Source organism: Schistocerca gregaria, chromosome 2, assembly GCF_023897955.1.
Source record: "Schistocerca gregaria isolate iqSchGreg1 chromosome 2, iqSchGreg1.2, whole genome shotgun sequence".
Lineage (NCBI taxonomy): Eukaryota > Metazoa > Arthropoda > Insecta > Orthoptera > Acrididae > Schistocerca > Schistocerca gregaria.
Genome location: NC_064921.1, coordinates 26,817,187 through 26,830,854, shown reverse-complemented (window position 1 = coordinate 26,830,854; position 13,668 = coordinate 26,817,187). Strand labels below are relative to the sequence as shown.

At 42.9% G+C, this 13,668-nt stretch overlaps 1 protein-coding gene across 1 annotated transcript in view; it reads left to right on the top strand.

Moving 5' to 3' along the window:
- LOC126334576 (Down syndrome cell adhesion molecule-like protein Dscam2) overlaps nucleotides 1-13,668 on the top strand; it is a 290,611-nt gene that overhangs the window by 67,783 nt on the left and 209,160 nt on the right. Inside the window, exon 5 of the mRNA XM_049996963.1 lies at nucleotides 1,276-1,434. Within this exon, the coding sequence (XP_049852920.1) occupies nucleotides 1,276-1,434 (159 nt within the window). The remainder of the gene's footprint in view (nucleotides 1-1,275; nucleotides 1,435-13,668) is intronic.

The following is a 13,668-nucleotide window of genomic DNA, read 5'->3' as shown; positions in this document are numbered from 1 at the left end:
GGAAATATTCATGTTTTTCTGCAATACGTCATTTAGTTCTGTTTAGTTCTGTCTTGTGCTGGTCTGGTTTGTGTTGTTTATTAGATCTAGGCTACATGGATCTAATGTATATGGCAAATATATTAAAGATGTCGAGAGTGTCATTATGTTTTGATCAGTGACATCACCACTGGCACGTTCTTTACCTTTTTTATGGTTATTATAGTAATAGATGGAACAGTAGCGTATCCCAAGTCCTAGATTAAGTAGTAGGGAGGAAAGTGATACCGGTAGCTAGGTTGTGAGCTGGCATGACTAATGAATATGTTACGACAAAAAGCAATAGGCCTATAACATTGTCATGACACATTATTGTTGGCTTTGTGAACTTGCGACCAGACCACCATCAAACAAACTAACCTACTCAGTGTGTGTCCATGTTCTGAGTGACTGTATCCATTGGCCATTTCTTGAGGTTCAATTTCCTGTCATGTTAATGGCGTAATTGGTACAGAACGTGGCCCACGAGAAAGACAGGCCGTAGCGCCTACTTAGCAGCGAAGACTCGGGGTGCAGTACGTGATGCTGTCAGTGCAAGCAGGCGTAGCTGGCAGGGGCAACTATCTATTTCAGACAAATTTAATAATTTGTGACTGCACATTTACATGCATGCAAGTTCTCAATAGCACATGCCGAAGTTAAGACATTTGGTGGCTACATTCTCAGTTACATACTGATTTCCCATAGACCCTGCAGGGAGCCGAGCATTTGCGAATTCTTGTGGACAAGCCGACTAGGGTGATGTCACAAGATAGTGGCAGGGCCCGTGTACCTCTTTGGCACTGTACAGTATCGCGTTGTTTACTAGTTTCTAAAATAAACACGTATAAAATGAAACTCCCTCCCCCCCCCAATCTCTATCTCTCTCTCTCTCTCTCTCTCTCTCACTCTCTCTATCTATCTCTCTTTCTGCCTGTATGTGTGTGTGTTGGGGGGGGGGGGGGGGGGGGCGTGCTACCGAGAGAGAGAGAGAGAGAGAGAGAGAGAGAGAGAGAGAGAGAGAGAACAAGCAAGCTCATTCATTGTTTTTTGCATTGTTTATTCACTCATTACTGGTCGCACTCAGTACAGGCCTTCGCAGGAACCACTAACATGTGGTGCTTCTGGTAATTAATCAGAATACTGAGAACACAGTGTTTGTCGATATAGAATGAATGAAAATATGGATTTATAATGATTTTTAATAATATGAAACAGTATGAAGTTTACTTTGTGCTATAAAACAATAATTTTCAGGAAGATCGCTGCCAGTAAATCATCGCCAACTGGTTTTCCCAAATGGAACATTGGTGATTCAGGAAATTCAGAAACAAGCTGATGAAGGTGGCTATGTTTGCATAGCCACAAATCCAGATGGACACACATCTAGGAGCAAGCTGAATATTCAAGTTCTTGGTAAGAACTCTCATTTTATTATTTATGCTTTTAGCATTATGTGTTTTATTAAGCCTGTAAATAATATATTTAAAGTTTTCCTACTGAAATAAAAGAAAAAATTGCAGGACACATTGAGGTATGTAAATAACTGGGAATCTACAGAACAAACAAATTGTTCAGTATTTTCTTTTCAATAAACAACTGACATGGGAAGACATCTCTTTCTTTGTGCTTCATAGTTTAATGCAAGATTTTGTCAGTTTACTTGCAGAACATTACACTTAGGTGACACAAGTCATGGGATATCTCCAAATATTGAGTCGGATCTCCTTTGTCTGGAGTAGCACAGCAACTCAGGCATGAACTCAATAAGTCGTTGGAAGTCCCATGCAAAAGTATTGAGCCATGCTGCCTCTATAGCATCCACAATTGTGAAAATGTTGACAATGTAGGATTTTGTGCTCGAAATCATCTCTTAATTATGTTCTAAATTCTTCAATAGGAGTGATAACAGGCTGTCCGGGTGACCAAACAATTCACTCTATCAGCTCAGATGATCTTCAAATCAGTCGCAGACAACAAAAGCCAAGTAACATCATGCATAGTCATTCATAAAAATTCCTTTGTTGTTTAGGAATATGAAGTTTATGAATAGCTGCAAACAGTCTTCAAGTAGCGAAACATAATCAAGGATGCATGTAAACACAGCCCACACCATTGTGGGACCACAATGCTTGTTGATAAAAAGAGTCTATGGCTTCTTGAGGTCTGCACCACACTCCACCCTCACCATCAACTATTAACAACTAAAATCGGGACTTGTCTGACGAGGCCACGATTTCCCAGTCGTCTGGGGTCCAACCAATATGATCACGAGCCCAAGAGAGGTGCTGTAGGTGATGTCATGCTGTTAGCGAAGGTACTCACATCAGCTGTCTGCTGCCATAGCCCATTAACATCAGATTTCGCCACACTGTCCTAACAAATATGTTTCTTGTATTCCCACATTGATTTCTTTGGTTATTTGATGAATAGTTGCTTGTCTGTTGGCACTGACAACTCTATACAAATGCCATTGCTCTCGATCATAAAGTGAAGGATGTCAGCCACCGTGTTGCCCATGTTAAGTGGCAATGGTTCAAATATTGTATTCTTGGCACAGTCTTAGATATCAAAATGTTGAATTCTGTAACAATTTTGGAAACGGAATGTCCCATTTGTCTAGCTCCAACTATCATTCCATGTTCAAAGTTTGTTAATTCCCATCGAGCAGCCATAATCACGCCAGAAATCTTTTCGCATGAATCAGCTGAGTACAAATGACAGCTCCAGATGCTGATGTTCCATTGGCGAGCATTTCCTCGTTTAGCATGTTGTGCAGTGTGAGCATAAATATGCTGTTCCTATAGGAAGGAAAGGAAAAAAAAAACCTTACCTATACGAAACGGCCAATGCTGATGTGGCCAGTGGCCAGTGGCCTGTGGTGCCCTGTTCTTGGATGAGTCGATTGTGGGATTATCTCGCCTTCTCAGAGAAGGACCTTGTGGTGATCTGGAATCTGTCCTGCAGGAGCTGGAGGCCTGTGTCTCCATGTAGCAGAGGAGTGGAGTATTCCCTCAGAGGAGACAAAGTTATCTTCAGGACTCGGTTCTCGACCGTTTGCAGCATTGTGATGAGTGAATCTGTGGCCTTTCCCCTCACCACGTCTGCGTACTCGAACACTGGTTGAACCAGCGTTAGGTAGTTTGTAACATTATGGTGCAGTGGCAGCATCGTGCTCCTAGGATCTCAACTGGCGGTAGATCTGGCAGCAGCATTCTTTGGGTGGAGATAATTGTCTGGCTCTTCACTGTGTTTAATTTCAGCTGAACCAGAGCTGGAGGTGATTACTCATCATCTGTATGTGCATGCTGGTGGTAAACACTGCTGTATCATTGACGTAAGGCACTAACTCGTCTGTGACACCCACAGAATGTCAGCAGTGTACAAAGAGTATAGCAGGGGGCCGAGTACTGATCTTTGTGGTGCAGAAGGTTCGCTCAGATAGTTACGGTCTGAGAATAACTCCAGGTGACATTGCAGCCCGAGTACAAAATGCTTGCATGGGAGGTCGTTGTTCCAAATGGAAGTGAAGGCCCTAGACACATTGAGGAACACTGACCCAAGATATTCCCTTGTTTTCAATGCTCTCTCAAAGGCTCTACCAGTCACAGAAACTAGCACAGGAACTAATGAGAGGTTGAATGACTACCTCAAAAACCAAGCTGCTCATGGGGTAATGACACCCTCCTGAGTGCCATGTTCCATCAGAATTTTCACCTAGAGCCTTTCGAGAAATTCTGAGAGAGATGGGAGAAGGTGATGGGTCAGTAGCTGCTTATCTGCCATGGAACTTTGCCAGTCTTTGGGATAGTCACAATTTCTGCATGTTTCCATGCTCATGGGTAGGTACCTGAATGGAGCATCTCATTGAAGATGTCAACTAAATGCCGAATCACTCATGGCAGAAGGTCCTTCAGTGGGTGGTTGTTGACTCCATCACTTCCTCCAGCTTTCCTGGTGCTCAGCAAGTGAAGCTGCACCATGACATCTTCCCCTGTGACCAGCTCGATGAAGTCATCATTGTCTCTGGCTGCTAGGAAGTGACTCGTTGGCTCCATGGATGTGGCCCTCATCCACATGTGAATGAGTTGACCAGCACACTAACTTTTGCGTCAGGCTCGCTAACATAGTCATTGCTTGCCTGTAGCGGTGGTATGCACTGTCAGCAGCACAAGAGGATCATCATGATTTCCCAGGCACTGCCTTTCACAGGGCTGAGTGCAGAAACCAGGTCCACCCATTCCCTGTTCCTGTGTTCTTCATCTGCTTCCTTAATCTTCTGTCACATGCAATTGACATGGCATTTTGTGTCTAGTTAGTGAGCGAGACACCATTCAGAAAATCTTTGTTCTTCTCGGTGATTGTCATTGGGATGTGGGATGGTAGCTGTTGCGAGAAATCTTGTGATCACTATTGTCATCTTGGGATCGCTGCATTTGCTGTGCAAAGTATTCTTTATTTGAAGAAGGCTAGTGCTGTGTTGGCCCCGACTACCTCGGGGTTCGGCATGTTCTTGAATGATTCAAGTATTTCCTTGCAAGAAGTGCTCTCGATCCAGGTTTTGGTAACTTGGACAACAGTCTGTAAGAGAGGTGCCAATTACATCCCTGTCAAAGATGATTGGAACGTGATTGGATGACAGGACATTACGCATTTCAGCATGCATGAATAGACCAACGCCCTTCATGAGGCCAAAGTCACTCATGTCCTGTTGACCCTGAACTGGAAAGTGCACAGGTGACATGGCTTTGTGTGACTGTGCCACAGTGCTTCCTGGTGGTGAGGTGAGAGTTCCATTCCAGCTTTTTCACACTGAAGTTCCCCACAATGAATACTCTCCCCTCTAGTGACAGCAGGACAGAGAAGTCATCTTCATGTAGTAGCCAGTTAGGCTGCTGGTATACCATCATGAAAAGAATCTTTCTGGTGTTGGTGTTGACGGACACCCCAGTGCCTTTCAACATGGCAAGACTCGGTGATGTCGCAACAACCTCTTGACATAGGTGGCAGTGCCAAACTTGTGGGCTGCCCTGTCATCTTGGTAGCAGCATTAGTTTCCTGTCCTCGTGTTGTACTGGTTGTTATCTTACTCATTTCTTAGATAACTGAAAAATTGTTTGTAGAATCTTATGCAGTATAATGTGGTAGGACAAAACTCTCATCATGTGTTTTTGATTGGGATTAATACGACCAGTCCCAGCACAATTTCAGCATGAATTATTTTTTAGTAGTTGCTGAAAGATTACACACCCAATAAATGCAGATCTTGTTTGTCTAGGGGGGTTTCATAGTTTTCCTTGCCTGCAAAATAATCATTCTAACATCAAGCATGGCCTGGGTTTTCTTCTGTTTAAATAAGATCCACCAGATTGGAAATACTTTCAGCTAAAAATTATATTTATTCGTAGTTTTTATTAGGAACTACACCATTTTCACTATCAACATTGATAATCTAAATCCATTATACTTCACTTGTCACAAAAGCATGTCCATCTTCCTCCAAGACTGAGAAAGAAGTGGTGAGCAAGCCAACATGTGTCTGGAAGTTGCAGATATTCTTGCTTCCTAGTTTATTTGGTCTGCTGACCTTATAAACTCCAAAGATATATAACATCTTTAACAAGTTCATTATTTATCGTAAATTAAATATAACATAATCATGAAATTACCTCAACTCTTTACTATGGGCATCATACTTTTCACTTCAGATAAACCTTATTTCCTACAGTCAATTACATTACAGCGTTTATCTTGGGTTTGAGTAAGGTGTCCTGCACAAGACAAATATCAACATCCTCACCCCATAGGAATTGGTGAAATTCACCCTGCTATGGACATACTCCATTTGCACTGAATGTGCAGATACATGTGCATCATCCATGGTGAACTGGTTCTTGACAAATCTGGTCTGGAGGGTTGCCATAATTGCATCGACAAGTGTAGGTAGCTGACGCATTAGCTGGCTCAGTGTTGGCGAAACCATACTGTTTTGCTGGCATCTTCTCCTGTGGCTGTGGCATTGCTCTTCAATGCTGGTATCGTTTCCACTGACTGCTGCATGTCTTCTGCACACCGGGAGGCAGTGCATTGCTCTGTTTTATGTCCATGTTCTGCAGCCTGTGACACAGTTGGCAGTGCAGGTCTCTACTGTCACAAGTGGTGCCTTCCCCTTGGCAGTATCGGTGAAACTGCATCCTGGCACAATGTGTCTGGCAACTGTTCTGCAGCAGAGAGCATTGTAGCCCCTGTAGCTTGCCAGATGTGTGTCACTACAGTTACAGCAAGTTGGTGGATCCTCCTCTTCCTTCTAACCTTGGTGTGTTATGAACCAGCACATTTGGCACAAGTGACAGTAGTATGCCACATGGCCATGCCATGGCAGGAGTCGCACTGGGCACTCCTACCTTTCACTCAAAGAAGCTCCCCTCTCTCTTAGATGTTGGCGACTTTGTCCACCTGGAAAATATTCTAGTCTCGATTTTGTCAGCAATGCCAACTAGAAACAAGGTTGTCCCTCTGCATCCTAGGTAACTTTATCAAGCAAATCGGGGCTGCAAGCTGGTGCTGCAGGAACAACCATCTAGCCACCAGATGGTGACTTTTGTTTGGTGAGGCAATTCCTTTACCTGTGGCAGTGTAGTTGTATCCTCTTCAACTGCTCCATACGAGTTTGAGTTCTCTAAAGCTACCAGTTGCACTTGCTGGAGCTCAAGAACTCTGACCGTGTGCTTTCAATCAGGGACAATGAAGCCATCCTCCTCTGACTTATGCAGAGATGAAGCAGATGTTCTCTGCCCTCTCTTCTTTTGTTCCACACTGCACACAGCAGCCTGGGTGGCAGAGGATTTCTCTACGGCTGTGGCACATTGCTTCTGTGGGGTCTGAATCACCTACACCTCTTCACCCTGAGTGGGTGGGTTAATTCCACCCATCTTTGGTGATCAGTCATTGTCTCACTGAGTGCAGTTGTGGTCATTGCTGTTGACTCACCATGGACTACAACAGCTGCAACAATCTGCTGAGATGTCTTGTCAGCAAGGATGGCGGCAGCAGTATGAGGCATAGTGGTGGTGTTTACCAGGGTGTAAACTGAACACATGCACAAAACACTGGCCTCATCCCTCTCATGTTGGTAGAGATTACCACCAATAACAGTGTAGTGCATACTAACCATCATGTCTGCACATCCCACCAACTGATTTCAGTCTCAGTGCTCTGTTCTCACTGCTTCTGTGGAATGACCTCATGAGCTATTCGCACTTTCCATCTCCAGATATTCAGCACTGAGATTTTCTGACAACAAGCGTTTTCTTCTCTTTTCTAGGGAGTAGATGCAGCATTAATCCGTGACCTGATGAAAGTGTCCATCTCATTGCCCATGTCAAGGTCTGCTGGTGGAAGAAAACCTTCAGCCAGATGATGACCCACCGCTCCCTTTGCCTTAGCACCACAAAAAACCCTGGTCAGTCACTCTGATATGCCAAGATTCTGAGCACAACACTTTGCCTCAAGAGCACACTATACCACCCATAAAAATTCTATTGTTCTTTGAGAATATGAAGTCCATGAATGGCTACAGGTTGTCTCCAAGTACTCGAGCATGAATGTTTTAGTTAGTTATCAGTTCAATTCCATGTAAACACAGCACAACATATTATGGAGCCACCACCAGCTTGCCCAGTGCCTTGTTGACTGCTTGAGTCCATTGCTTCATGAAGTCTGTGCCACACTCTAACCCTACCATCAGCTATTACCAACTGAAATCGGGACTTGTCTGACCAGGCCATGGTTTCCCAGTCATCTAGGATCCAACTGGTGTGGTCATGAGGCCAGGAGACATGCTGCAGGTGATACCATGCTGTTAGCAAAGGCACTTGGATCAGTTGTCTGCTGCCATAGCCCATTAATGCAAAATTTCCCAACACTGTCCTAGTAAATATCTTCAGTGTATCCCCCACATGATGAAGACGAAATGGCAGATATAATACTGCGTGAAGAGTTTGACAGAGCACTGAAAGACCTGAGTCGAAACAAGGCCCCCAGAGTAGACAACATTCCATTAGAACTACTGACGGCCTTGGGAGAGCCAGTCATGACAAAACTCTACCAGCTGGTGAGCAAGATGTATGAGACAGGCGAAATACCCTCAGACTTAAAGAAGAATATTCCAATCCCAAAGAAAGCAAGTTCTGACAGATGTAAAAATTACCGAACTATCAGTTTAATAAGTCACAGCTGCAAAATACTGACGCAAATTCTTTACAGACGAATGGAAAAACTGGTAGATGCGGACCTTGGGGAGGATCAGTTTGGATTCTGTAGAAATGTCGGAGCACATGAGGCAATACTGACCTTACGACTTATCTTAGAAGAAAGATTAAGAAAAGGCAAACCTACGTTTCTAGCAATTGTAGACTTAAAGAAAGCTTTTGAAAATGTTGACTGGAATACTCTCTTTCAAATTCTGAAGGTGGCAGGCATAAAATACAGGGAGCGAAAGGCTATTTACAATTTGTACAGAAACCAGATGGCAGTCATAAGAGTCGAGGGGCATGAAAGGGAAGCAGTGGTTGGTGAAATGAGTGAGACAGGGTTGTAGCTTCTCCCCGATGTTATTCAATATGTATATTGAGCAAGCAGTAAAGGAAACAAAAGAAAAATTCTGAGTAGGTATTAAGACTAGCGTCATGGCGGCTGCAGTGTAACACATGTTAAGTTCAGCTCACGAAATTTAGTCGAATTCGAAGGTGTTCTCGCAGGTGGTGTTGTCTAGTACAAGTGAAAATCGTGTATAAAACAGTGTTCTGTTCAGTAGTGCTATTTTTGTTTCTGTGCTCTGCCAATATCTTCGAGAAAATGGTAAACAGAAGAGTCAACAGCAGTGCGTCCAGCAGCGGGGAAGGAGCAGGTGCGGCGGGCCTGCTCCTGGCGGAAGGTGTGGCCGCGGCTCCCGGTATAGCTGAGCTGGTCCGCTATGAGGTAAACGCTGCGCTTCGCAATAAAAACAATCTCGATCTGATAGCAGGCACTATATCAGATACTGTAATGGCAGCAGTATTGGCCAAAATGCGTGAAACTGTTGAGGCCAATACTGCTGAAATTACAGCACTAAAAAAGTCTGTGTCTGAATACGAGAAAAAGGCACGAGAGTTGGAAGTGAAACTATCTGCCGCAACAGACGAGCTAGAACAGTACCAAAGGCGAAATAGTCTACGACTGTTTGGAATAGCAGAAAATAAGGAAAAAGACACGGACAACCTGCTTATACAGGTTGCGCGTGAAATATTAGTCGTTGAAGTGTCCAAGGCAGACATTGTCAGGAGCCACTGGGTGGGACGAAAACTACCAGGTGCTTCCAAACCTCATCCAATAATAATTAAATTTGTGTCGTACCGGAAAAGGGCTGAGATCTTTACCCAGAAGAAGAAGTTAGCAAGGACAGGGCTTACAATAAGGGAAGATCTGACACATGAGCGGCTAAAGATTTTAAACAGTGCCATATCCCATTTTGGTCTTCAGAATGTGTGGACTCAGGATGGAAGAGTAATCATTAAGACTGCAGCTGGAAAGAAGACAGTCACAAACATGACAGAACTAAATAGTATTAAGTGAAGCTACTCGAGCTAAAAGTCAAACTTAACACCATTTGCAAATTGTAACAGTCCTATACTCAGATATAGTCTTGTAATTGTATTAACTTTTTAATTATTTGTACCTTCAACTAATTGTTTTTGTAACTGTATTAACTTCTTACTATTTTTTTTGTGCCTGTAGCTCTAACCATTGCTTAATTTTAGTTACTGCTAATACTTTTTTCATTTTCTCAGTTTATTCTCTTCCATTCTGTAATAGTTCTATTGCAATTATTAGTCTCTCCTTTAGCTCATTAGTCACCCATCTCTTCAGTTTAAATTGTTCATAACAAAAATCACTATCAGTATCACTTTAGCAAATTTAAATCTAATTGTAGCTTCCTACGATAATCACTACCAGTATCACTTTAGTAAATTTCAATTTAATTCTAGCTTCCTACGATAATCTATTAAATATTAAGCTTACTTCTGGCAGCATCGGCCTCTTAAATCACACCCCTTTCCCTTATTTCCACCCTAAGCTGTTTCAAATACGCTAATTACATTTCTCCTCTTACGACATAGGATACTCAGTGACACACAGCCGTCACCATTTTGGTCATATTTTCCTTGCACCGAATACCACTAATCCATTTTCTATACTCCCGCAACCTCAGGAAATCTCTTGCAGTCGCCTTTCTTTCGGCACTCGTGGAGTCACAAACAGGGCGTGCAAAATCTCGGACACCCCTGTATTATGGCACTTGGCGGAAACACCGGCCAGTTCCCCTCGCGGCAGGTAGTGGCTAACAAAGGGACAAACCAGTCTGCCACCCTACTCCAGGCTGCTCTGCGGAACGTGTCAGAGCTTTTAGCAGCTCACTGCAACATCCAGTCTTTACCTGCGCATTACGAAGAACTTAGCCTCCTCTTCAACCAACTAAACTACCACGTAATCCTCTTATCCGAAATGTGGTTGAAACCACACATATCCTCTGAATCTATTCATCTCCCAGGGTACACATTTCTTAGGGCAGACAGAACAAAAAAGCGAGGTGGCGGGGTCAGTGCGTGTATATGAACAGATCTCAAAGCGAAAGTCTTATGTACGTCAAATCCTACTGAAGAAAAAGAGGCTAAATTCATGTTCATTGAAATAAATATACCAAGTCGGAAATTCTTGACTGGTGTCGTGTACAAGCCACCAAAAATAAGCTCAATGAGTTCCTTCCTGTCGGAATTACTTGAGTGTCAATACGAACATGTCATCGTAATGGGTGACTTGAACATAGACCTGCTAAGAGACACTCCCTCCGCAATAAACCTAAGAAGATTGTTTAATTGCAATAGCATGAACATTCTTCCATTACAACCTACACACCATACGGCACACAGTCATACTCTTATAGACGTAATCGCAACGAAACAGACTGACAAGGTAAGAGATGTTGGTCAATCATCGACCCCTGGCCTCTCAGCACATGATGTAATATTCCTGGCCTACTCTGTGCAGCCCCCAAGGATCAAATCGCGTCACATAACTTGTAGTAACATCAAACGTATTGACCTTGACGCTCTAACAGCCGATTGCTCAGAAATCTCATGACATCAAATAATCAGAGAACCTACAATCGACGGCAAAATTAATGAACTTGGTGATAAACTCACTGCCCTCTATGACGAACATGCACCTGTGCACACAGTCTGTGTAAGAAAATCTCCTGCTCCATGGCTGACAGCTGAATTACGTCAAATGATGACTAATAGGGATGCTGCCCACAGGCGTTTCAAGGCAGATCCGAAACCTGAGCGTTTTGAAGAATATAGAAAGCTACGGAACAGAGTGAAACAATGCATTCACAATGCCAAAATCAGGCACGCTCGCTCCCTTGTATGCAGCAATCTCACACCCATGACTCTATGGAAGAATCTCCGTAGCTTGGGGGTCGGAAAGGCAAAATCGGAAACTACTTTTCATGTGTCAGCTAACAAATTAAATGAATTCTTCTCTGCACCTCTGAATACCAGCATGGCTGATAATTACCATCCACAAGAATCCCCAAACAGGATAACTAACAATGATACCTTCCATCTAAAACATGTAACAACAAATACGGCAAGAAAAGCAATAATGAGAATCTCTTCTGATGCAATAGGCAATGACAGTATCGGTATAACCATGATTAAGAATGTTGCCGATATCTTAGTACCTGTCTTAACTGACATATTTAATTTTTCCCTCGTGAACGGAATATACCCCACTGCATGGAAAAGAAGCATAATTCGACCCATCCCTAAGATCGAAAACCCGCAACTGCTTAGTGATTACCGACCAATTAGCATACTGCCTGCTGTTTCCAAAGCACTTGAATATATTGTTCATGACCAAGTCACTGAACACTTCCATGAATTCAGTCTGTATGACAAATTTCAATCCGGTTTCCGTAAACATCACAGCACAAACACTGCTCTAATTAAAGTAACTGATGACCTGAAATATGCCATCGACAATCAAAAGGCAACAATATTGACGCTACTGGACTTCAGCAAAGCTTTTGACACTGTTAACTTTGATATATTGCTCAGAAAAATGCAACAGCTTAATTTCTCTGATAGTGCAATGAGATGGTTTGAAAGCTACTTAAAAGACAGACAGCAATGTGTTGTCTGCGTAAATGAAAAATCTCCCTGGAAACATGTTTCTTCGGGAGTGCCACAAGGATCAGCCTTAGGACCACTTTGGTTTTCTTTATATGTCAACGACATTTTGTCGGTTTTGTCCTCCTGTAAATATCATTTCTATGCCGATGACCTCCAGCTCTACCTAAGCGTCAGACCTGAAGATGTAAACACTGCAATCACTCTGATGAATGATGATCTGTCTTCAGTAGTGACATGGGCGAAAAACCTGGGGCTTAATTTCAATGCAAAAAAGATGCAAGTAATCTTAATAGCCCATCAGAAATTAATAAGTTCAGATTTCCGCGAATGGCTACCTCCTATTCTGCTCGACGGTACTCCAATACCATATCAGAAAACAGTGAAGAACTTGGGTGTAACTTTGGATGAGCATCTCAACTAGGCGGAGAATACAGTCGCAGTGTGCCGAAAGATGTCTGCTTGTCTCTATGCTCTCAAAAAGTTTCGGAACATATTTCCACAGGACTTGAAACGCCAGCTCGTGCAAGCACTCGTTCTACCAAACCTCCAGTATTGTGATGTGATTCAACAAGGCATGAGTAGTGAAAACAAAAGACGGCTAGAGCTAACCAAGAATGCCTGTGTGCATTACACCTGCAACATTCGCCGATATGATCATATTAGTGCTTCATAGTCAAAGCTAGGGTGGCTGCGGTCGGACAAACTGCGTGACTACCACACACTATGTCTACTTCACCGACTCCTCGTCGCGCAAGCACCCCAGTACCTAGCTTCAGAGATTAAAATCCTGTCACGCCATCATAATCCGAACACGAGGTCACTCTTATCTGGTATCCTAACTGTGCCCACTCACAAAACAAAAACTTTTGCATACTCCTTCTCAGTTGCTGCTGTCCGCCTATGGAACAAACTGCCCCTTACCTTGAGGAAAATTCAATCTCCTGTTGCTTTTAAGAAGAAGTTGAAGCATTTCCTACTATCATCCTCATAAAGTTCTCCACAAAATTAATGTACAAGGCCAATCCTCTCATCTGTCAAATAGCAAAGCTAGCGTCTCCTATCTCGCTCCTGAGATGCCTTCCTCTTCATCTATCTCTATTAGCCACGCAATCTTCTTTTCCTTTATATTTCCTTAATTATGTTTCATCATGTCTCTCTATTCTTCTCCTCCTTTCACCATGAATCTCCCTCATACTCCCTGCTGCCAGCACTCCTATCTATAATCTTTCTATTCAATAATGTATTTTTCCAGGTGTACCTTTCTAATTGTTTATTTCACTTTTCGTATTAGATGTAGTTTAACATGCCTACTAAAACATATGAATGTAAAATAAGTAGAATGCCTCGTTAGATGTAAGAGAGGGCCTGATGGCACTAATCTTGCCAGGTTAAATAAATAAATAAATAAAATTCATGG